The following is a 22562-nucleotide window of genomic DNA, read 5'->3' as shown; positions in this document are numbered from 1 at the left end:
CTTTTGATAATCCCCGTTGGTGTACAGCATGTCAGGCTCTACATTGTAAAATCAACCAGGCATGACTAAGTTTGCTGGACATGCTGAGGTTTCTCCATGAAACATTGTGTTTCTTTGTATTTTATTTAGCCCTGAGTATCGGGGACAAACTTGCTTGTAAGACGAGAATAGTAGTGTTGGAAGCATTAAGTTCATCCAGGTTTGTTGCAAGTTGAAAACTAGGCCAGTTCCCAAGTTCTTTTGAGGGCTCATTCCGTGAGGGCAATCGTCATGTCCTGGGCATGCAGGTTTGTGTGTATATTGCTAGCTTGTGTAATGTGAGACTTTTCCTTGGTTTTGCTATTGTGCCTCATGCACTTCCGCAATCCGTGTAGTTAGTGTGATGTAGATATGTCTGGGTTGCAATGGCAACTACAATGCCACACGTAAAAAAAATGCCCATAACGGTTTTATTATAGCTCATAATTGTGTTATCTATACAGTTCAAAGGAAATACACGAGTATTATTGTTCTTTTGATCATTTTGTAAAGTTTCATTTGTTTTGTATTCATACGTTTTAATTGCTTTGCTTTGTGTTTGTTTTTTACTACCAGTTCACTCACATCCCCCTACCCATGCACACTTGTTTCCATTGTATTCTATTTTTGTTTTCAATTAGATGTTTTTGCTTACATGACACTATTATTGTTTAAAATTTGCGTTTTTCCTCATTCATTGGAGGAATGTTTACCACAGCGATATTTAATTTGCTGTGGACAGGTCTTCAGTGACATGATAAATATCCACCTTCACACGGGCCATGTGCCGTATGCTTTATTAGTTCCTGTTTACTCGTGCATTTCATAGCCCTGAAGACAGCATCGCAGCTTTGGCACCAGCAAGCACCTGTATTACCCTCTCTGGCTTGCCAAGTTTGGGCAATAAATTTGGTAGCCAATTTGATTTCCTAAAAAGAACACTGCAGCTAATTGCACCGTATTATAATCAGCATGTTTGTATTTTTGGCAGGCCTCCCATGTGATAAACTGGCATGCAAATGCATTATATCCTTTCCTTTAAACAATCCCATTAAATATTACCATATGGACTTTAATGGGTGGATGTGAAAGTGATGTTGAGAGTAGGAGACCAGAAATTGTGAACATTTTTAATTTTCACTAGCGCACACACACTTTTATGAGTTCTGCTAGAGTCAATCCCTCATTTAGATGAGGTTTGTTGACGATGTGCTAAGCTCTGGCACAAATCGGCTCAACTCCTTCCGAGTCAGCTCAGTATTCTCAACATTAAAATCAATTAGAGTAATTGCGCTGCAGAAGTTCTGGCCTAATAGATGCCATTGGTAATTGGTTCTTTTGTACATAGAATGGTCATATCTATTGCAAGCTCCCCAACAATGTTTTGCTTTGCATGTGTAAGTGGGTAGGAAGGGAGAGCGAGACTTCACTGGAGGCAACACGTTTATTATAACAATAATAAACCTTAACACGAAGGGGTAACAGCCCCTTCCACCCGATACTCTAAGGAGGTATATCCTCCGGCCTAATGTGCCCTAACACACTGGGGAGGCTAACTCCGACCCGACCCCAGCCAGGGTCCGGGTCTGTGTCTTCAGGCTCCTCTTCAGGGTGACGGCTCCAGGTCTTCAGGTGGCGGCTTCGGGTCTTCAAGTGTACCACAGCAGCCGGACCCGTTCAGGGGTCCGGCTTATATAGTCAGTCCCGACTTTCCCCACCCGAGCCATGCCCTTGTTCTCGAACCTTCGAGAAGAACCTGGGCTGTGGACACGTCATCCCCCCAGCCCCCTCTAGGGGGTCCTGGGGTCCGTACCTCCGGTGACGAGCCCTCCCCCCCCCCCGGGTTCAACCTGAGTGCCACGGCCCAACTTGGTCCAGGCACTCCATCCAGGGAGCAGTGGCATTCGTGAATCACACCCAGTAATGCCACTACACATGTACGTTGAATGAACAAAATGAACATTATAAAAGGTGCTGTCAATATAATGAAGTAAATTCCAGCACAGATGCACGTGCTTTTAGTACCATCAACCATGTCACCGTAATCATAGTTACATTCCTCTTAATCACTTTTAACTGTATCACTTTGCTAAAACAATGGTCATCGGTCAACTTTTCCATTCAGGCATGGAGTACAACATTTATGCATTTCAAATTTTTAAAATTGTACTTTTATGAAACAAGATATTTTTTTTAGTACTCCATGAAACTAATATTTCATCATCAACAGAGAGTTGTTATAGCGGTGAACAATTTAATACTGTTATCTTGAATTCAATCATTTAATTTGTCCTCAATCTTCATAACTAAATGGTGTAGCTTACCATATATACCAAGCGCAATTCACAGTAAAATGTGTTTTGTAACATTGTGATTTTTGTGGGTGATATTCAATGGCATCCAGCTGGATTGCGCATAGGTTATAATGTTCCGCTTGCAGATTACTCACCCTTCTTCACTCATCTGGTTCAATAAAATAGCTACCACTTTGTGGGAGGTCAGCAATTGATGTCGTGTGGATATACTCACCCCTGCAATGGAAATGTGGCCGCAAACTGCAGATGCGCGCCCACGCTTGTTTTTGTTCACAAAGCGAGGATCATGCACGTGAATAGGCAACTTTATATGAAGTTTGGTGCATAGGTGGCTTTTACATGTAATCAATTCATTTTATCAAACTAAACTACAAACGAAAATGTTAGTATTTTACCGAGTAAGGTCCACTGAGCTCTATTACTCTTTTTCAGAAGTGGCCTGGCCACAAATGATAGCTCAACGAAGTGGCGTATCATCACTTGGAAATTTATAGCAGCCAAATACTCTTAAACGCACATACATTGTTTGTTCTGTCTATCCGAAGTGAGAAACACTTGATTTCTCCTCATTAACGCTGTTTGAAGAGTTGGTGGCCTGAGCTACCAGAATACCGACTTTGATCACTACGAGATTGTGTGTTCTGCTGCATGCTTCTTGGGTAGTCTTTCTGATGTGCTCTTTCACACCATGCCCAGGATACAGTAAAATGCATAGTTTAAGAGATCACTGCCCTTCTGACTGCATCGTCAAGTTATCTGATACAGTGGAACCTCGGTATACAACCGCTTTGGAATACGTCGAATTTGGTATATGTCGTGTTTTTTCGAGAAAAAAATGACTTGGGATACGACGTCTTGCTTGGGATACGACGCGCTTGCTAGAACTTACATGGGTCGGGATGAGTCACAGCGTACAGGACTCGCGGCGTGGGGGAGAGGGGCGGGGGACGTGGGGGAGAGGGGCGGGGGACGTGGGGGAGAGGGGCGGGGTACGTGGGAGAGAGGGGCGGGGGACGTGGGGGAGAGGGGCGGGGGGCGTGGGGGGGCTGCCCCCATGGAGGGTGGAGCCCCGGGTCGAGGCGCGCGACGTGAGGGGTTGAGGCACGCCACGTGACCAGCGCAGATGGCAGCAGCGCGGTCACGTGGCTTCTGTATGCATTTTAGTAATTAGTGTATACATTATTTTATACAACCCCATTAATGTATAATATGCCATGTAAAATATCATTTCTTTTTCTCTGGAACAGATTATTTCCTTTCCCTTTATTTGTTATGGGAAAAATTCGTTTGGTATACGTCATTTTCGGTATAAGTCCTACCTTCTGGAACGAATTAACGATGTATACCGAGGTTCCACTGTAGTTGATCGTTTTTTAAGAGATTGAAAATGATTGCTCTCATGCCAAAACTATTTTACCTGACTTGCTAAATTTTGAAAGGCCACTGAAATGTTTTTCATTTCCATCAAATGTTCAGCAAATGAAAACATAAAGCGAGACTGCTTTTTAAAAAGCATGTAAATTCAATGCCGGGCATGATGTTACCATTGAAGGCCAGGTTGGGCTGTTGCTGATTTTAATTTTCTTTCTCTTTTATCACATGTGCATCACAGCTGAACCCGCTTTATTTGAATACTTGCTACTAGTTAATGGACAGGGACATTAGAAATCCATGGGTAAAATAATGTTCCTTACATTTTGTTTGAATGTTCTTGTAATATGGGAAGAATTTTCTAATTAATAACATTCCAGTAAGCATGCTGGAATTTTTCTGCAGTACTTTTTTCTCCAGGATTGTACCAAAAAAAACTCATGGTTTTGTCACAAGCTGCATTTGTACAGGCTAATTTGACTACCATTGGGGCTTTTATGTATGTTTTATCATTGGCATGTAACAATTCATGCTTCTGACGATTTGATTGACTGTCTTGATGAGAGGGCACGATTTTATCCTACAATCATTTTTGTCTTATTTGTACTGTTGGGTCTTGCATGTTTTGTCTTATTCATTTGGCTTAAGAGTCCATTCGCGTATAATATTAATTGTAAATAATCAATTCTCATGTGCACAATGTGTTGCATGTATGGCGGATAGCATGCTGCGTGTCTATTAATCAGCTTGATGTTGTCCACGTTGTTTTTTGCTTGTCATTGCTCATGACAGTGAATGGCGTGCCGTGGCCCAATGACGTCACTCGCAGAAACTCGCACACCTTCAACTGCCGCATGCTCGTGCGTCCCCCTGACGACTCTGACGACGAAGCATCCAACTGCCAGGAAGCGCGGCAGAAGTACGAGACGATGCAGTGCTTTGCCGTCTACCAGCCCAAGTCCATTCTGGAGGAGGGAGAGGGTAAGAGCTTATCCGGTTGTTAATCCTGAGTGCAATTTGATTATTTAAGAAATGGAAATCCCTACGGATATTTCCACCTGCATCCTATACGCAGTAAACGTGACAGTGATAGTGCCAAGGGGTGTGATAATGAATACAATAGTGGTATACAAAGCTGAATCAATTTGGGATGACAGATGCCAATGCTGAATGTAAAAGCTGGGACAACATCTTGTATTCAGGAGCTTCGCTTGGATAGTAAACGAGAGCCTTGCACACAACATTCACACGCTCTCATAACAGAATCTGGATTTGTTACGCATTTTATGTACAAATGCATGTTGAATTTATCTCGCACCGTACGTAGCCAACCGTGCTCATCGGAGGTAATCGGATCTCAAGTTGCTGCACAAGAGATGAGACACATTTGGATGAGTGGGGTTAATCGATAATGGGGGGGGGGGGATTTGAACGGAGGAATACTGTCCTGCACGGTGAGGTTGTGGCAGATGGACCAGAGAGGAAGGACTTGGGTCCAGACTTGAACATGGGAAGGGAAGTCTGCCATGCGGATAATTATAAGATGGGATGTTCTCGACCCTGTTTGGCAGAAGTGGAGAAGGAGCGACCTCCCAATGTGTGTGGCAACATCTTCTGTAGTTTCTTAGGTTTTTTTCTGGAGGATGGAGGTGATAGTTCCATGATTTTGGGAACGGTATTTGGATTTACAATCTGAGATCTAATTTTAACCTTGGATGTAAGCCTTATTTAAACTCAAACAATTCCAGCAATGAGCCTTCTACGATAAGAGACATGGGAAGAATTCGAGGTATATATTCGCTCTGCAAGGAAAGGGTAAACATGAATTGGCTTTTGAAGTTACAATGGTTGCTATCACCTTGAGACTAAACACAAACTCAAACATACCAAAGTGATAATATTATACTGACCTTAATTTAAATCTAAAACCAACCCCATGCCTTCAAGAGGAATATCATTTCCCTGTCATTAATGCGAATACAAAGCCAAATTCTACATTATGCCTACTTGGACATTGCTCAACAAAGTTTCAGTTTAATTGTTTTGCCTCATGGTCAATCATGGAAACGCTATCCTGTTCTTTTAATGACTTGTTGACTTTCATTGCCCTCATTATCTATATAATCTAATGTTCTTAAGGCAAGAAAATTGCCCAGGTTTTGGTAATCCAGCAAAACCAAATAGATTGCTGTGATTTATTCTCCATGAATGACGATACTAATTCAATACAAATGCAGTAAATGATACCTGGGGGGAAAATATGGCCCGCATAATAATTGTATGGCGATTATATATGGCAGACGGTGTAATTGAGTAGCAGCTGTTGACGGATAAATGTTGTGATGAACTTACTTGTCTTGGATCTCTCTTGGCAGATCTGCAGTCATGTTTGATTTGTGTGGCACGGCCTATTCTGACCAAGGACAGAACTCAATCCAAACCCACACATGAAACATTTACCACCAGGCAAGACCTCAGAGGTGAGTTTGAAAAGTAATATCGCACATCCAGATCATTCATTACTGTTTTCCCATGCGTAGAACGTTTTAATGCTTTAGAGTTTTAGTTAGAAATTGAGTATTGAAATGAGGGGCATTGTTTTGTGAGTGCTTGCTTAAGTTTGTATTTTAAATGTATGATACAACAACGTAGTGTAAATCTTGATGCCTTGTTATTTTTTTGGTCTTTTCATTTTTATAGCCTGGTATTATTTCACTATTTCTTGTTTGTGCCATTCATAAAATGTAATAAACACTTGACTGGCAGTTTTTGAAGCATGTTTTGATACCTGCTGGTTTTGAATATACAGCGCAATGCTGTGATGCATTGAACTTAGAAAAAAAAATGTATCCCCATTTATAATTTGAAGATTTATTAATAATACATATAGAGTTCTCACTTGTATAATAGCTTCAGTTAGTTGTCTAACACATTTGTGCTATACGCATAATGCTAAGAGTAAGGTGGAAAAGCTGAGGGTTTTCTTACAACAGCCCATCGGTACATTCCTTCCAATACAGTCTTCTTACAGCGCACGGAGTCTAACCAGAAATCTTTAACCAATAACTAAAAAATATATGTGTCTTAAGCTTTCGGGCCTTGCCATCATTAAATATGTGATCGTTAAAAACTGTCCGTAACCCACCTCAAAAATTTTGCTCTTAAATTCGAATTTCTACCACGACACTGTAAAAATGTGATCTACAACCATATAAAGTCATGTTTTTTGGTCTTCTCTCTGTCTTTTCTTTCTCTGAAGAAACACCATTGTCCAAAACAATTTCTTGTTCTATATGGTTTTGTTATTCAGTTGTATTAATAATACTCTTCGGTCTTTTTTTCTTGGGCTGTTGTTGAAAGCAAAAAGACAACACACACTGCTCATGATAGCAATAAGGTTATTCTAAAACATCTGTTGAGCCACATGATGAAGCAGGCCCTTAAGGAAGTTACAAGTGGTTCATGTCACGTGTTGACCCGTGTCTGCCACATGTGCACAGGGAACATTGTGTTCATTGACAAAAATGCCGCGCAAGCGTACATGAAGCCTGGCTGGGAGGAGGTGGTACGACGATGTCTGCACACCTTTTGTCAGACCCGTGACAATGAAATGTCACTTGCCAGACGTCACAACCAGGAAGGTAGGTCTGTCGCTCGTGACTTTAGAGGTCATTCTCTATGCAATTCCCAACCCCGTGCGATGCCAAATGATGCTGGATAGAGCACAGTAATAAAATGAATAAAAATAAAAATCACGACGTTTCGGAGGCAACACAAGTCTCCGTCATCAGGTGGGACCGTCACAGCCAGATTAGATTAGCTGCGACGGTCCCACCTGATGACGGAGACTTGTGTTGCCTCCGAAACGTCGTGATTTTTATTTTATATTTTATTTTTATTAATTTTGATGTTTCACCTATGTGACTTTACCGAAAAAACCTAAGAATATGAATCCTTGCAGTCACGAAAGCTTCAAATCTAGAAGTAATAAAATGAGTGGACTAAATAAAAACACATTTGTTCTGAAAGTTTCCATTATATATGACTGCCCATTGGCTTCAGGCCCTATGTCATATGAAAGTCATAATGCAGATTAAGATGCTCCTTTCCATTAGTGCATTGTGGAAAATTGGCTAATACAAATGTAAATTGCTGAGTAGTTTTTATATTTGGATAACATTGTTAACATTTGTTCTAACTAAGTTACATATTTTCTGTAAGCTCGTACATTTTATAGCAAACAAAACATTTATGTATATGTTTTAACTCTTCTTTCCAACATCAATTCAAATCCTTAAGACAGCCGACAATTAAACAACGTGGTTTTAATAATAATGCTAACAAGGAAGCATGTTGTATTTTTTATCCAACAGTACTGAAGTCTGGCTTTGCTCACAGCCCCTTCTACAAGTTGATGTTGGCAGATGGTACAATCATCTCTGCCCAGACGAAGAGTCAGATTCTGCGCAATCCAGCCACCAACCAGCCACACTTTGTCGTGTCTATGCATACCGTCATTCGGTAAAGCCCCCTCACACACATGACATGCTGTAACGCATTACACACATGACATGCTGGAACGTATTTTGTGGTTCTCAAACTTTTTGCTTCGGAGGCACCCTCAATCGAGATTAACTGGGTCCCCACAACCCAAAAAACACAACTCGGGTTCCTAAGGCCACAATGCACTGAGCAATGACATGTCCACTCCTCTAGCCAACGTAGCATTAATGTGAGAGGCATTTGTTTCACGCTGCGTATTTGTGGGTTTTGTCACTGCAACATGGTGGTGACATTGCCCGCAGACATTCAAAACTTCTCCTGTACGGTATCCATACAACATTATGCCTCCCCACACCTCCCGACCGCCTGAAAGGATTTTGTGACCCAGAGGTTATGAAACCACTGATGTAATGTGTCTGTGACCACTTGAAGAGTGCTTTCGCTTGAATTTAGCCATGATTAGGGCTGGCATGTGAACTGCTGTTTTGTCTTATTCGCCCTTTAAGTTTTTTTCTAGCATGCAAACAATGTGACAAAGCATGGTGGTGCTAAATGTCTTACTTCTGCTCTTATGAACAAATGTATGTCATAAATTAAGAAGTATGTAATCAACTAATAATATTAGCGCAGAATTTATTAGAATGTAAAAAATGAAATGTTTTTTTTTGCTATATTCCATAATGGTGATAAAAGCTGTGTTCCTTGTTTGAACAATAGTATTTAAAATCATATATATATCTCAGAAGGCAGTAGTTTGCATATGAAGGTCTGTATAGAATCGTCAAATAAATTGGAGCCACAAGTTAAATTGGACCTGTTCACACCAATGTTGATCTGAGTTAATGCTTGAGGTTGGCATTCTGCCACGCTTGCACAAATTTCAGTCATGCAGGAAACGTACATTTAGAACTTAGTTCACAGGGACACGGATGAAGACAGTTGCCAATTTTTAATATGGTCTGTATCGAAAGAGGGCGTCAAGGGACTGGAAATGTTTGATTATAGTGAAAGTTAACTTGGGAACACTAAGCATGTCTGAGTTTAGTACTGCCCCTGCTGTCTGCTCTGCCCTATTATTCTCTGCATTGCTGACTCTCTCTCACGCTCATGTTCATACAAGAGATGTACCTTTTCTATTTGTCATGATTAACTGCCTGTCAGTCTTGATACTAGATTAACTAATCCTCGTCTCAACAGTTAAGAATGTTTTTGACTGTCACCATACTTCATGAGCTTAATTTATTTCACCAATTTTCTAAAACTTATATCCCACTGCTATAAAACATAATTAGATGTTGTTGCATGTATATATTTTGGACGTTACATTTCTTTTTATCTTAATTACATTTTTTTCCTATTTCCAATTCTTCTTCACAAGGGAACAAGCGGACATGACGGGTCACAGCAGTGTAAATTCAATGGCAGGCCCGGCCATGATGTCCCCAACCACTCACAGGGACATGGCCCAGCAGGGCGGATCGGGACAGCAGTGCCCTCCCTTTCTGGCAAACGCGAACCCCATGGGGGATCAGTTCCAGTTTTCTCGTGTTCCGCCCATGGACCCAGCCAGGTTCGGTCCCGCCGGCATGCAGGCTAACAGTGTCACACGCAACCTGGCCAGTCCTGGGATGGGTGGAGCTGTTCACCAGCAACAGCAGCAACAATATCAACAACAGCAGCTTCAACAACAGCAGCAGCTTCAACAGAAGCAGCAGCTTCAACAGCAGCAGCTTCAACAGCAGCAACAGCAGAAACTTCAACAGCATCAACTTCAACAACAGCAGCAACTTCAACAACAGCAGCAACTTCAACAACAGCAGCAACTTCAACAACAGCAGCTTCAACTTCAGCAGCAGCAACTTCAGCAGCAGCAACTTCAGCAACAGCAGCTTCAGCACCAGCAGCACCACCATCAGGGCTTCCTGATGTCACCGCACCACTGTGGCAGCCCTGTCATGGTCGGTAGTCCTAGAATGCCAACTGGAGGGCACTTCTCCCCGGGATCCACCGCTCAGCAACATCCGAGCTCTATGTCGCCAGCCACAAGCCACGGCTTTTCGGCGAGTTCTTCCTTGAACGCTCTTCAGGCCCTCAGCGAGGGTGCGTGCGTCCCCTCGGTTCTTTCTCCGCTGTCTTCCCCTCCACCCACTCCGGCCTCTGGTCATGGCCACAGACTTCCGAGCAGCTCTGGTCAAAACTCACCCGGGCAGCAGCAACGCTTGTCCACGCCACAGACTTCTCCAGCACTGAGACTGCAGATCAACCAGCAGAGCTCACCAGGCCAGCAGCAGAAGGTACCCAGCTCATCCCAGCAGAGCCCTTCCAATCAGCAGAGGGGCCCTGGCACCACCCAGTTCCCTCAGCAGAGCTCGCCAACTCCTCAGAGGATGTCAAGCCCGGGCATCTCGCAGAGGGTCAGCCACTCCCAGCAAAGTCCTTCGCCTGGTGGACAGAGGTTTGGCAACCCGCAGACATCACCGGGCCAGCGATCGGGGAACCCACAGAGCTCACCTAGTCAAAGACTATCAAAAGCGCAGAATTCTCCAGGGCCGTGGATGGTGAACCCAGCCAGCCAGTGCTCCCCGGGGCAGCCAAGAATACCCCCGACACAGCGGAGGGGCAGCACGGATGGGAGCAAAGACCCACCGTCGGGACACGTTGACCCTCCCGACGGCTCGTCAGATATGTCGGCGGACGGCAAAGGTGAGGCGCAATCGGGTGACCCGGATGAGCCGAGCCGGGCGTCGGACAGCAAGAAGCATACGCAGCTGCTGCAGCTGCTAACTAACGGCGGCTCCGGTGGAGAGCTTGTGAGCACCACATCGGCGGCTGGAGATGCTACCAAGGAGGCTCTGTTTGGGATTACCTCGCCAACCACAGCAGCATCCGCTGGCCTCCTGGCGAATATGAGTCAGAGTGCAGCGGCGGCGGGACAATTCTGCCCTGCGGCGACGGCATCCTCGACATCTCTATCCAGCAGCGCCGCCTCATCTTTAAAGGTTATACACCGGATTTTAACTTGCCTTATAGGGGCACCTTCCTGTTTTGTCGCTGCCCTATGCTTGATTATTTGAGTTTGATATTTCTCAAGCTGTGTTGTTGTTTCCCTCCTTGAACCACGCTTCCTCACTCTCAATCTTGTCTCGTATGTAAAGTAATGTTCCCTCAAATGACTGGTAAACAATGAAAAATCAGCTGCTGGAAAGGTAATTGCTGGTTTGTCTGATCTCTTGGTTGTATGAATCCTGCATGGTCTGCAAAAAATGTGTACGTAATTTAGCAGTTTGCTTCATCAACTTTTTAAATGATTGGATTCATTTATAATGCTGTTAAAGGAAATTTATTGATAAACGTGTGTATTACTTTACGGAGACACATTAGCTAAAGCACTGTCTGTGCAACATTCCTGATTCAAACTAAAGTCATCTTTTCAACAGTGGTGCATCAATTAAACAATGTCACATGCACAGCGCTATGTGACATCTGAAGAAATATCCATCAGAAATCGTTCGTTAACAGCGACAATTGCAAGTCATTCTCTGCTGTCCTGCAATTTGCACACGCGTGCGTCTGCGCACGTGTTCGTTTTTTTTATATATATATCTGGCTCCGCTAACGTCAAGAAGGAGCGACACAAGATACTCCACAAGCTGCTCCAGGACAGCAGTCCGCCCACGGAGCTGGGCGACAAGCGCGGCGGTGGCGGTGTCGACAAGCCGCCCGCCGAACAGCAGGCCGGAGGCCTCTGCAGTATCGGCTCGGCGGAGAGCGGCGTGAAGCAGGAGCCCGGCCTGACGTCTCCCACCACCACCACTGCTGCCGCTGCTTCCACACTCTCCGGTTCAACCCCCGGCGGTGGCGACGGCGACGGCAAAAAGAAGGACCACGACCACGTGCTCCTGCGGTACCTCTTGGACAAAGACGAGAAGGAGATGGCTGAGGCCGGTGGTGCTGCGTCACCATCCCAGCCGGCTCCAAAAGTAAGCGGAGAATGTTTTAGTGTCTCATAGTCGCCCTTCAACGGTGCATTTAGCATCGCTTGTTTTACCGCACAGCCGATATGACCGTGTCGGGAGATTGCCATTGTATGAATATAACTTGTTGAAAGTGGGTTTCCTATTCAAACAGAGCGTGAATATGGGGGGGGGAGGTGCTTATCTTTTTTTAAAAGTTTGAAGCGATTGCACAAATAATCCACATTGCTATGGTAGAGGGCCAAGACATCGACTGGTGATTTCCAAAAAAAACGTTTGCACTAAGAGGAATGTACGGCCAAGTTGACCTCTGATTGGGATTTCAGCTCGCAACCTACACATGTAAATTCCTGAGCTCTAATCACTGAACCACCTGGCCAAATGGATAATAATTAGTTGGTTAGAATTTTTTTTATTTACTTCAAAAGTTGCATAGCTTAATGTAGCTCAGCGTAATCAAATCTTTATTTATTCGCCACAAATCTGTCACGGTGCAGAGGATCCCATATGCTCTAACATCTATGAGCAGTTAAAATGTGTGACCAATGTTTGTCCTAGCAAACGGTGCTCCCTAAGCCTAATTAATGCTTTGTATCTTCACACGGTGACGTCAAGCTTAAAAAGAGATCCATATTACAGCAAGATTCAAGAAACGAGTGAGAAATCAGACTGCATACGCTGCCAGGAAAGCCGCCTCCTCTCCTACTTATCCCTCCTCAACCGGCTCTGTTAAATGAAGACATACACCGTAAAATATTTGATTCACCCCTTGATACCTCATTCAACCAATACCCACCATATGCCGACCTCCAAAGGCTTAATATACCCGGCTCCCAGCATGCACCAGGTGTTGTGCCCTAGATGCACGTCTGCGTCCTCTAGCGCATGTTTAAATGAAACGACAAGTCAGTCCAAGGTGACGTTACTAAAAGGGAGGCACTCCTGAAAGTCGCGTCTTCACTTTGGACTTGTTTTTATCTGGGATATTCATTTTCTTTAACTGTGACAGCAGTTTGGAAGCGAGCGGGAACAACTGGAGAGCATTCTTCAAACGCTGGAGGACGCCGGGCTGCAGGTCCCCTTCTCGCGGACCGAGTGGGAGTCCGGGGATGCCAGCAAAGCACCCGGTCTCACCGATGCCTTCCCGATGTCCGGAAACTCCCCCGGCTCGAGGAAAGTGGCACAAGGTTTGTGGTGCACCTGGCAGAGCAACGTGAAGCTGAATTAATCAGAGGCTGTCACAGCTTTCACCTGCATAACCCACTCATTACTGCCGCCAAAGCTCGGCGATTAACATTCTAAATTGCCTGCATAGATTTTTCACTTCCTCTGGTGGCAGATATGCGTTGCGGATATCACTGTCTGGGCTGTAAATGAAATATTTTCACATGCATGCACATGTTCACAGACACTAATCTAGCGATTAAATCTGCAGCCCTTTTTGCTTGGCGCTTATGGTATTGTTACAGTCTTCACTGACATCTCACTCTTAACGAATAGACACCTTTGGTCCTGGCTGACGTCAAGGTCCTGCACTGTTCATTGATAGAGGGGTATTGTCATGTTTTCTAAGTAGGTTAGCTCCACCCTGCCAATAAACAGTGATGTCACCACTGTTGGAAGCAGCCACCCTTACTTTTCATCATTGCTTATGCCGTGACCTTATAGATCATCATTATATTGGATTTTAACATTCGTGTTTTATTTTACGATAAACACAGATGTCCCATTTGTTAGCAGACCATGCGTCTTAGATCTGCCATGCAACTCTCTCTGTTGTGGCTTTGATTCAAAGTTTTTTTTTCTTTGACCTCATTGCAGGGTTAATTGGGTCACCAGAGTTGGCAAATGTTCGCCTTCCATTTAGCCGAGGTTCCTCAATGGAGCTGAATTTGCCACCCCATGGAGGCAATGGGTCAGCTCACTTCTCATCGGGCCATGCCACCATGTCAGTACAGGCAGCTCGGGCCTCGGCTGCAGGTGAGGGTGGAACGTGTTGTCACTAGTCTGTTCATCAGCATCATCGTGAAGAACACCTTCAGCTGGATACATACCCTAGTGGTCAATATGCATGGCACTGAGCTAACCTGGCCATGTTCAACCATTTGCAGGCATCAGCCGCTCTGTAATCCTGCGAGGTCTAATATATGTTTGATATTTATTGCCTTTTAATGGCATTCATAACAGAAGGCAATTTGTCTTAGTCTAAACCAGAGTTGTTCTCATTTGAAACTTGCATACTGAAAACAGTTTAATGTTAAATAACACATCTTAGTATAACCAGGACATCCTCTCTGAATCTGCAATCTGAAAATATTTTTTTAGACGTGAACGCCTTTGATGAATATGGAAATAATAACCTCTTTGTGTAGATAGTAAATCTACTTTTTGCTTATACCACCAATCTACCCGGTCTTGTGCAGCTTTTGTCTCATCTTACTGCCGCTTATTCCGTTGCATAATCTCCCATTTGGTCCTGCGAATGAGCACTCCTTCGCTCGACTGCCGAGTTCGTGTCGAGGCGTAGATGTTAAAGCCACATGACAAATATTAATTTGGTACTTTGAGTGCACGTGAAATAAATAAATATCGCTGCAGCAGTTTCTTCCCAGTCTGTACATTTTGCTCCAGCTGTCTCGGTGCCCTTCATGAGCCACCAGTGTGATATGATGGTACAATGTCAAATTGATTTTTTTCTATATTTGTGAAAATAATTTATAGTGTCAAGTTGAGTGTTCAGGAAATTTCTAGGTATATTGTTGTTTGTATGTGCGGCTGTTAATTTTTTAAGTTATTTTCATTTAAATGATCCTACACACGCTCTGCGTTATGTGCATTTTGTCGAGACCCATCTGTTACTAATCATCTGCTTGTATTGCCATGCATACCACTGGTACCTGTTGGGAGTCTGAGGCATGGAATTCTTCAAGTGGGAAAGTATTTAAATAGACCCCAGCCAAATATGAACTTAATTGGTCAGGCTTCGTGTCCACATTAATAAATGTGCCAAGTTTTGTTCTGCTTTTGTTAAATTTGTTTATAAGCCCTAGTCTTTATATGCGTGCATGTATTCTATTAAACTCACTAAAACACATTGGAGTATGAAAAATATATGTCTGGGATGAATTAATCATATAAGAGCAGCAGATTTGGTTGATATGGAATGCCCTATATATGATCAAATGAGACCCCATTGAGACAAGAAGTCTCCAACAGATTCCTGGGTTTGAATAAGTACAGCAAACAGCAAATTCCAATGGTCACACAGAATTATATTTGTGATATGATTTATCAAAGTCTTAAAAATGAATCCTAAGGTATGCAGGCACAGAAGAATAACCTCGTAATATGCATGGTGCGATGGAAACAAAATTACATTTATTGCCTAAACTTCTGGAAAGGAATGTCCTGAAACACAAAAATCTGCCCCAGCCAGTGCAGTGGATCAACCTGCACAGCTATTTATGCTCATCAGGATCTATTAGCCATTATGAAAATGTTGATTAGATTTATATGTGTGTGGAAACCCTGCAGTGCAAGTGAAAATGCAGTGAAGTGTATTGCCTGAAAGGAAATGTGAGTTGGATTTGAGCTCATATCCTTATTATAAATCTTATCTCCTCACTTATCTATTTATATGCCTGAGTTATTGGCAGGGTTACATTGCTTTACACCCTTGACTTTGTCTTTCTGTGAGCCCCCCACAGGGCCACAAAATATAGAGACAAATGTTATAATTTGTGTCATCTTTTGTCACGCCGAATTTAGAACTATTCAGACATACAAACAGAAGTGACACACCAAGAGCATTCGGTGCTTTTTAACTTTGCCAGCATGTCACTTTGACTTCCCTCTAAACTTCCAGTGAGAGCCTGTAGCCATGCTGTGAATTCACAAAGTGGATGAAATTAAAATTGAAGTTTGCTTTCACGCGTGTTTACTGCCAGAGTTGCCTGTGCACAGCGCCAGTGTGGGCGAGGCAGAGCTGTCCACAACAAAATCAACGGTAGAAAATCAGAATTGTCTTAAAAAATGATTGGCCATTCACTGAGCTCCGCCTGACGCTGGTGCACGATGCAAACTCCACTTGAGCCTGATGAGCACCTATAAGTGAAACCCTGTGCTGCCAATGCCTTGCGTTAGAAATGATTGGCAGGTTAAGCTAACATTCCAACTTCCTCGCTAAGAGCATTCTATTGATTGCCCCCCCTCCCCCTGCACAGAGATTGAACCACTTTCCGCGACTGTGCCAGCAGCGCCACTTGCCATCTGCATTACTCGCGGAAAAATAATTAATTATTATATCCTTCTATCCTTGCCTCTTTGTCTGGTTTCCATTTCCACCCGGTAGGCGCGCTCGATAACCGGATGATGCGTGCAGAGGACGCATGGAGCCAACAGAGCCCCCCTGTGGCCGGCTCGAGCAGCCCCGCACTGTCCCAGCCTGGGCCGGCTTACAGCCCCTTGTCGGCCGGCATCGTGAGGAACCCCACCCCTCCGCTGGTCATGCGGCCCAGCAGCCAACCGACACCCAGAGCCATCCTGCAGCATCAGCAGCAGCAGCAGCATCAGCAGCAGCAGTCCATCATGAACATTGGTATGCCCTTCCTGGCTGCTCTTTTGAAGTGATGGAGTTGGCCCACCTCGTGTTTGAACTCTGAAGTGTTGAAGGCCCGGATGTCTCCTGTGTTTAGGTTTATCCACATGCATGCATTTAATTCCGAATTCCATTGAATGCATAGTTTGCTGTGCACCGAGCACTACCTTCCAATTAATCAGATTGCAGTTACATTTTATACTTTTTATTAACGAGAGGCTATTGAGGCCACACAATTATCATGCATGTAAGGTATGACTTGAATGCAATCACAAAAAAAAAGATAACAACATCTAAAACTTTCGCAAACGAAAAATGCTTGACTTTTTGTATCATCATTCCAACATTGTTCGTGATGATGACATTTCATCGTAAATGTTAAATCGCAGGACCTTAATGGACCACTTGTGATGAGACCACGCTGTGTGTATGAATGTGTGCTGCCATGCCTCAAATATTGGAACAAGTAGTCACCCCCTGTGAGTGGCTGGCTGAAGTGCCATCTTTTGGGGAAGTACAGAAGGTGATTCAGAGTCTGAGACCAGGAAAAGCATCGGGCAGAGATGATCTCCTAAGTGAAATGCTGAGGGAGGGTGGCATTTATGCGTAGACTGTCCTACATGACATCATAATAACAGTCTGTACCACTGGACGGGTTCCACAGGATTGGAAGGATGCCGTTGTCATCCCCTTTTTTAAGAAGGGGGACCGCACAGACTGTAACAACTACAAGGGCATCTCCCTCCTCAGTGTGCCGGGAAAGGTCCTGGTAAGGGTTATTCAACATCGCCTTGCCAGGCACGCTGAGGAGAGGCTTTTGCGGAGCCCCAATGTGGTTTCAGGAAATAAATATGGCAGAGATGCCATATTTTATGTCAATTTGCTACAGCAGAGGTGTTGGGAATTCCAACAGGACTTACATCTCTGCTTTATAAAAGTAGTCAAGGTCTATGATACCATTAGTAGGCCTGGGCTCTGGGTTGTTATTCGTGCTTTTGGGGTCCCTGACTCTGCTCACAATCATTAAGGACCTTCATGATGGTGAGCAGGGCCGGGTACAACTACGTGGCCGGGAGTTATAGCCATTCCCTGTTCACCTTGGGGTGCGACAGGGATGTCCTCTATTTCGACCATGTAGTTCTATCTGGTACAGATACAATGGGAGGCTGATCGATGCCCTGGTGTGGTCAAGGGATGGCTCCCTATTGGTCAACTTTGTTATGTATGCCGATGATCTGGAGTTGTTGCTCACTCAGAAGAGTTGGAGGTGCTGCTGCTGAACCTCGAGCGTGCCACGAAGAGGTGGGGCCTAACCATCAGCCCTACCAAAACTTAAGCACCTTGCCTGGGTATTTTGTACAATAGGACACTCTACCCCGACAACTCCCAATTTGTGATGGGGCAGTTGTGAAGAGAGTGGAGAGTTTTCCATACCTGGGCAGTATGCTCATCACTGGCACCGGCTTGAAATCAGAGGTTTCACTCCAAATCAGTCGAACGGCATTATCTTTTCATCGGCTGTATAACGCTGTGTGGAAGCTACCCGATCTGTCGCTCCACACAAAGCTTCGGGTCTTCTCGGCTACGGTCATGCTCTCTATTCTCTATGCTTGCGAAACGTGGACCCCCCTAATGGAACATCTTCACCGGTTAAAAACATTTAGACTGGCCTGCCTACGATCCATCCTGAGTTTAACCAGGCTGCATTGTGTGAGGAGCTCACAAATCCTTGAAAGACCTGGACAAAGTCCCATTGGGCATGGCATAGGCTTAGAGAAGACATGGAGGATGTGGAGCTGAGTGGACTTGCCATTGACTGGTACCAGCGGTGTCAAGATTGGCCTCTGTGAAGGAGGCTCGTGAAGGACGCTTCTGGCCAGTTGGAGACAGTCACCCTCCAGCAACAATGGAGGGCAGAGGAGAGCGGAGCGCCAGGTGGCTAAAACACAGCAAGTTGGCACAGTAGGGGACAAAGTTGGTGCATCGGCCAGTCATCTCAGTCAGTCAACCCATGGCACCTGGGTCTATCCCGTGACCACCTGCCAGTGGGCGTTCGACAAGTTACGTGGCCTTAACATGTGCATAGCCTGGCACAAGCGCCGTGGTGATGTCACCGCCACTCAGAGGCAAATGGCGGTTGTTCTTGTGCCTTCCAGGCCCGGTTGATATGGACATGAGCATGGGCAGTCCACAGTTCCCAGGTGCATCCATTGGAGGTGGTCCACACAGCCCCTGGATGGACAGTATGATGGGCAGCACTCCCCTTGCAAACCACAACAGGTATCACACTCAAATACTTCCCACGCCCGTGTGTTCCTATCCACTCGCTTGAAGTTTCTTTGCCCTGGTAAACCAGCTCACTGGGACATTAATCCCCCCCCCCGTCGATAAAGGGATGTTTGATGGATAAGGCTGAATTCTAGAACATTATTTGATAGTCATTCTTGCTGTGCATGAACCTCATTTTTTTTATCTTCGTTTATCTCCATCATGAAAACTAACATTTAAATGTTGTATTCTCTAGTATGAGACGAACCCCTTGTTTGGTACCAGAGAAACCATTTGTATTGTCTAACCGGCTTCAGTGGAGTTGAAGAACGCAGCAGAAGCAATCCGCGCAATCTTGTCTTGTTTCTCTTCAGCCAAGCATTTGGTTCTCTGGACGAGCTGCTGTGCACGCCGGTTAGACCCGAGTCTCAGAACGACGAGAAGGCCCTCCTGGAGCAGCTGGACTCGCTGCTCAACAGCACGGATGAGCAGGAGCTGGCGGAGCTCGATAAGGCACTGGGCATCGACAAGCTTGTGCAGGTGATGATGCTCCTGGAGCAGTGGCGACCCCCCCTATTGCACCTCGTTGCCGTTGCAAACCATTTATAGGAAGCCGCGTGTGGTAGATAATTCAATGAGAGTTGAATCGTTCACCTATTGCTTCGTGTAATGTTAATCAAAGGATTCCGAAAGGTGGCACCACGAAACTTCTTCTGGCATCGCATGGAGAAGCGTTTCGCTACCCACCTCGCATAATCATTGTGTATGGAATGTACAGTGGTACCCAGGAGATCGAACTTAATTCGTTCCAGAAGGCCATTCGAACACCGAATTAATTTTCCCCATAAGAATGAATGTAAATGAAATTAATTGGTTTCAGACGCAAGAAATCTCTCATTATAAAGCATTTTTACACGAAGTTTACAGCAATTACATGCATAAAATCATACAAAAAAACAAGAAACACAATAAATTAATAAATATATGGAATAAATGAAATTAATGAACATTGAACTTCACTTTACCTGTAGTAAGGAGAGTTGATGGCTTGAGTGGAAGGTGGTGAGGAGGAGGAGGTGGTAAAACCATGCACGCTGGCCATACGCGTTTCAGCCATACAGGTTCTTTCAAGTCGCGATTGCCCATTCGACCTCCGAATTTCGTTCGGTTTCCGGGGCAAAAAATGTTCGGAAATATTGTTCGAACACAGTTTTGTTCGAGTTCTGGTGTGTTCGATCTCCGAGGTTCTACTGTATTACCTTCATAGTGTGTATCATCCTGGCTCAGAGTCCGTACGTAACTTTTTCCTGTGCTGCAGCACAGAACCCAGACAATCACTAATATGTGTTAATATTTTGAAATAATTAAACACTTTGAGGCATTCTTTCCATGTAATGGGCAGGAGGGGGGAGGGACCGCCCATGCCACGCCCCTTGGGACAGAGTGGGCGGTCCCGAACTTCCCACACAGACCTTCCTGCCCATCCTCCTCAGTGCTGTTCTGGGTTCGCGCGGCAGGGCAGTGCAGGGCTCTGGTTTGAGCTCCTGTGTAGGTAGATTACTAAGTGTGAAGTCTTAGTGTCGGGGTAGTTTCAAACTTAATTCCATTGATTAAAGTAATAACATAGATTGTCTATAAACATGTTTCGCGGCCAAGCTGCGTAGTTTGTTTGGCGCTCAGCCACCGAGTATAACATTTATTTTATTACGAGCACACGGCACGTGGAGTTGGCGGCAAAGCGAAGTATAGCCGATGGAACCAGGTGTCGCAGCTGCGGTTCCACCCGGTGAGCAGGAGACCGCCATGAACAATGTTTTACAATCTCCCACAAATAAAACTGTATAGGACGGACATGTAATTTATATGGCAGCTTCTTTCATGAACATTTTCCTGAGATTGAAAAAAGAGACTTTTATCCACACAGCTTCAGAAACGGACATTTACCAGGTGATTCACAAAGTAGTTGAGTTGGTACAAGGATTAATAATGTATCATTTATATTTGCAGAACTTATTTAAAAAAAATTTCACTCTGGTTGGGATTGATGAAAGCATTCTTGGCAGGTTGGCATATTTGTTTAACTTTCCGTAATGTCAACTGCCACACATTGCTACGCATTTATGAAGTCTCTGCTGCAGTTTTCAGAATCGAACAAAAACACAGTGCTGCAAAGGAAAACAAAACCAAGTATGAGCGAAACATGTTCTTGTTTAGTCAAGTTCAGCCGAAGGGTAGACCTTGTTGTTTTAATGGACACAGTGCGAGTGTAAGCAAACATATTGGGTGCCTGCGGCTGCCGTATGCACATAAAGCGTTTCACATTAGCTACCAGAGTTCAGACTAGATTGCTATACTGCTGTGTTGCATTTTTGTTTATTCCAAGAGCACAAACTTAAATGGCTTCTGGTGTTCCCATAAGCATTGCGGCTCATTTCCATATGAGCTTTTTAAAAAGTGCTTCCCCATACATCAGTAATATGAAGCATCAGAACACCGCCTGTTTCTGTTCCGGCCAAATGTCTTGAGCCAGTCGTTATTGATGTCAACAACGGTGGATGACACGCTTTTCTGGCCAGTGGTCAGCCCACATGGAAACAAAAAGAAATGTTTATCCCTTCCTAACCATTGCCTCACGGTTGTCAAAACTTTGGCAGAGTGGCACCCTGGCGTTCTCGCAGTCGCTGTTCGTGAGCCAAGAGCACGTGCTGCCAGTCGGCATGATGATGGAGCAAAAGGTGATGTACGGCCAGCCGTACCCCGGCGGCCAAATGCAAGGCCCCGGGCCCTCACCTGGCCTTTACGGCCAGGTTCCGGGGCAGCCCTGCGGCCCCTACGGCCCCATGGGCTCGCAACGTGGCCTCTACCCTGCCCAGCAGCCGCTCCGCATGGGCGCCGTGCCAACCAGGCAGGGCATGGTGGCCATGGTGAGGCCCCCGCGGGCGATGGCATCTGTACAGGCAGCACCGCCGCAGCCCAACCAGCTGCGGCTGCAGCTCCAGCAACGTCTGCAGGGCCAGCAGCAGGTACGTACCGAGCGCTTGCCATTGTCCTCATCTCCACTTCTCTCTGTCCTCATTCATCTTCATCCGCGTCCAATCGCTTACTCATCTGTTTGTCTGGGATATCTCACAAGGTGCACATGCTTGTCATGGCCTTTTATTGACAACCTCAAGGTTTGCTGATAAGGTGTCCATAAATTCGTAGTTTCACAGATTTCTCTTTGCGCACCTCGTGTTTCCACCAATGTCAGTAGCTAAGTTGATGCTGAGTTCATGGTTGTCTCATATTTGGGGGGAGGGGGCGGCAGAGGGGGGTGGCGGTGCATCTCAAGTTCTCCCAGAAGGATGTAAGCTAGCTCGGCTGCAAGCGGTGGACTTAAAGTGTGGCTCCAGAGACAAGCCCAGAGCAAGGCGGGTTCACTCGCATCATGAGCTGATCTTGTCAGTCCTGATAAAATAGCCCTAACATGCGTGTGACCTGAAAGTTGATTATAAACCTCAAAGCAAATTAACGTAT

General features: G+C 45.0%; 1 protein-coding gene across 3 annotated transcripts in view; it reads left to right on the top strand.

The window, feature by feature from the left end:
• LOC144931681 (nuclear receptor coactivator 2-like) overlaps positions 1-22562 on the top strand; it is a 96898-nt gene that overhangs the window by 61256 nt on the left and 13080 nt on the right. Inside the window, exons 7-17 of one of the 3 annotated variants that reach the window (XM_078855826.1) lie at positions 4497-4685; positions 6080-6184; positions 7205-7345; positions 8078-8225; positions 9586-11206; positions 11834-12187; positions 13191-13368; positions 16533-16778; positions 18935-19058; positions 19421-19586; positions 21701-22069. In XM_078855826.1, the coding sequence (XP_078711952.1) occupies positions 4497-4685; positions 6080-6184; positions 7205-7345; positions 8078-8225; positions 9586-11206; positions 11834-12187; positions 13191-13368; positions 16533-16778; positions 18935-19058; positions 19421-19586; positions 21701-22069 (3641 nt within the window). Of the gene's footprint in view, positions 1-4496; positions 4686-6079; positions 6185-7204; positions 7346-8077; positions 8226-9585; positions 11207-11830; positions 12188-13190; positions 13369-16532; positions 16779-18934; positions 19059-19420; positions 19587-21700; positions 22070-22562 lie in introns of all 3 variants that reach the window. The other 2 variants (XM_078855827.1, XM_078855825.1) reach the window with 2 other exon arrangements.

The sequence above is a fragment of the Lampetra fluviatilis genome, chromosome 4, assembly GCF_964198595.1.
Source record: "Lampetra fluviatilis chromosome 4, kcLamFluv1.1, whole genome shotgun sequence".
NCBI classification, from domain to species: Eukaryota; Metazoa; Chordata; class Hyperoartia; order Petromyzontiformes; family Petromyzontidae; genus Lampetra; species Lampetra fluviatilis.
Note: the sequence above shows the minus strand (reverse complement) of the source record. Positions and strands in the feature narration are given on the sequence as shown.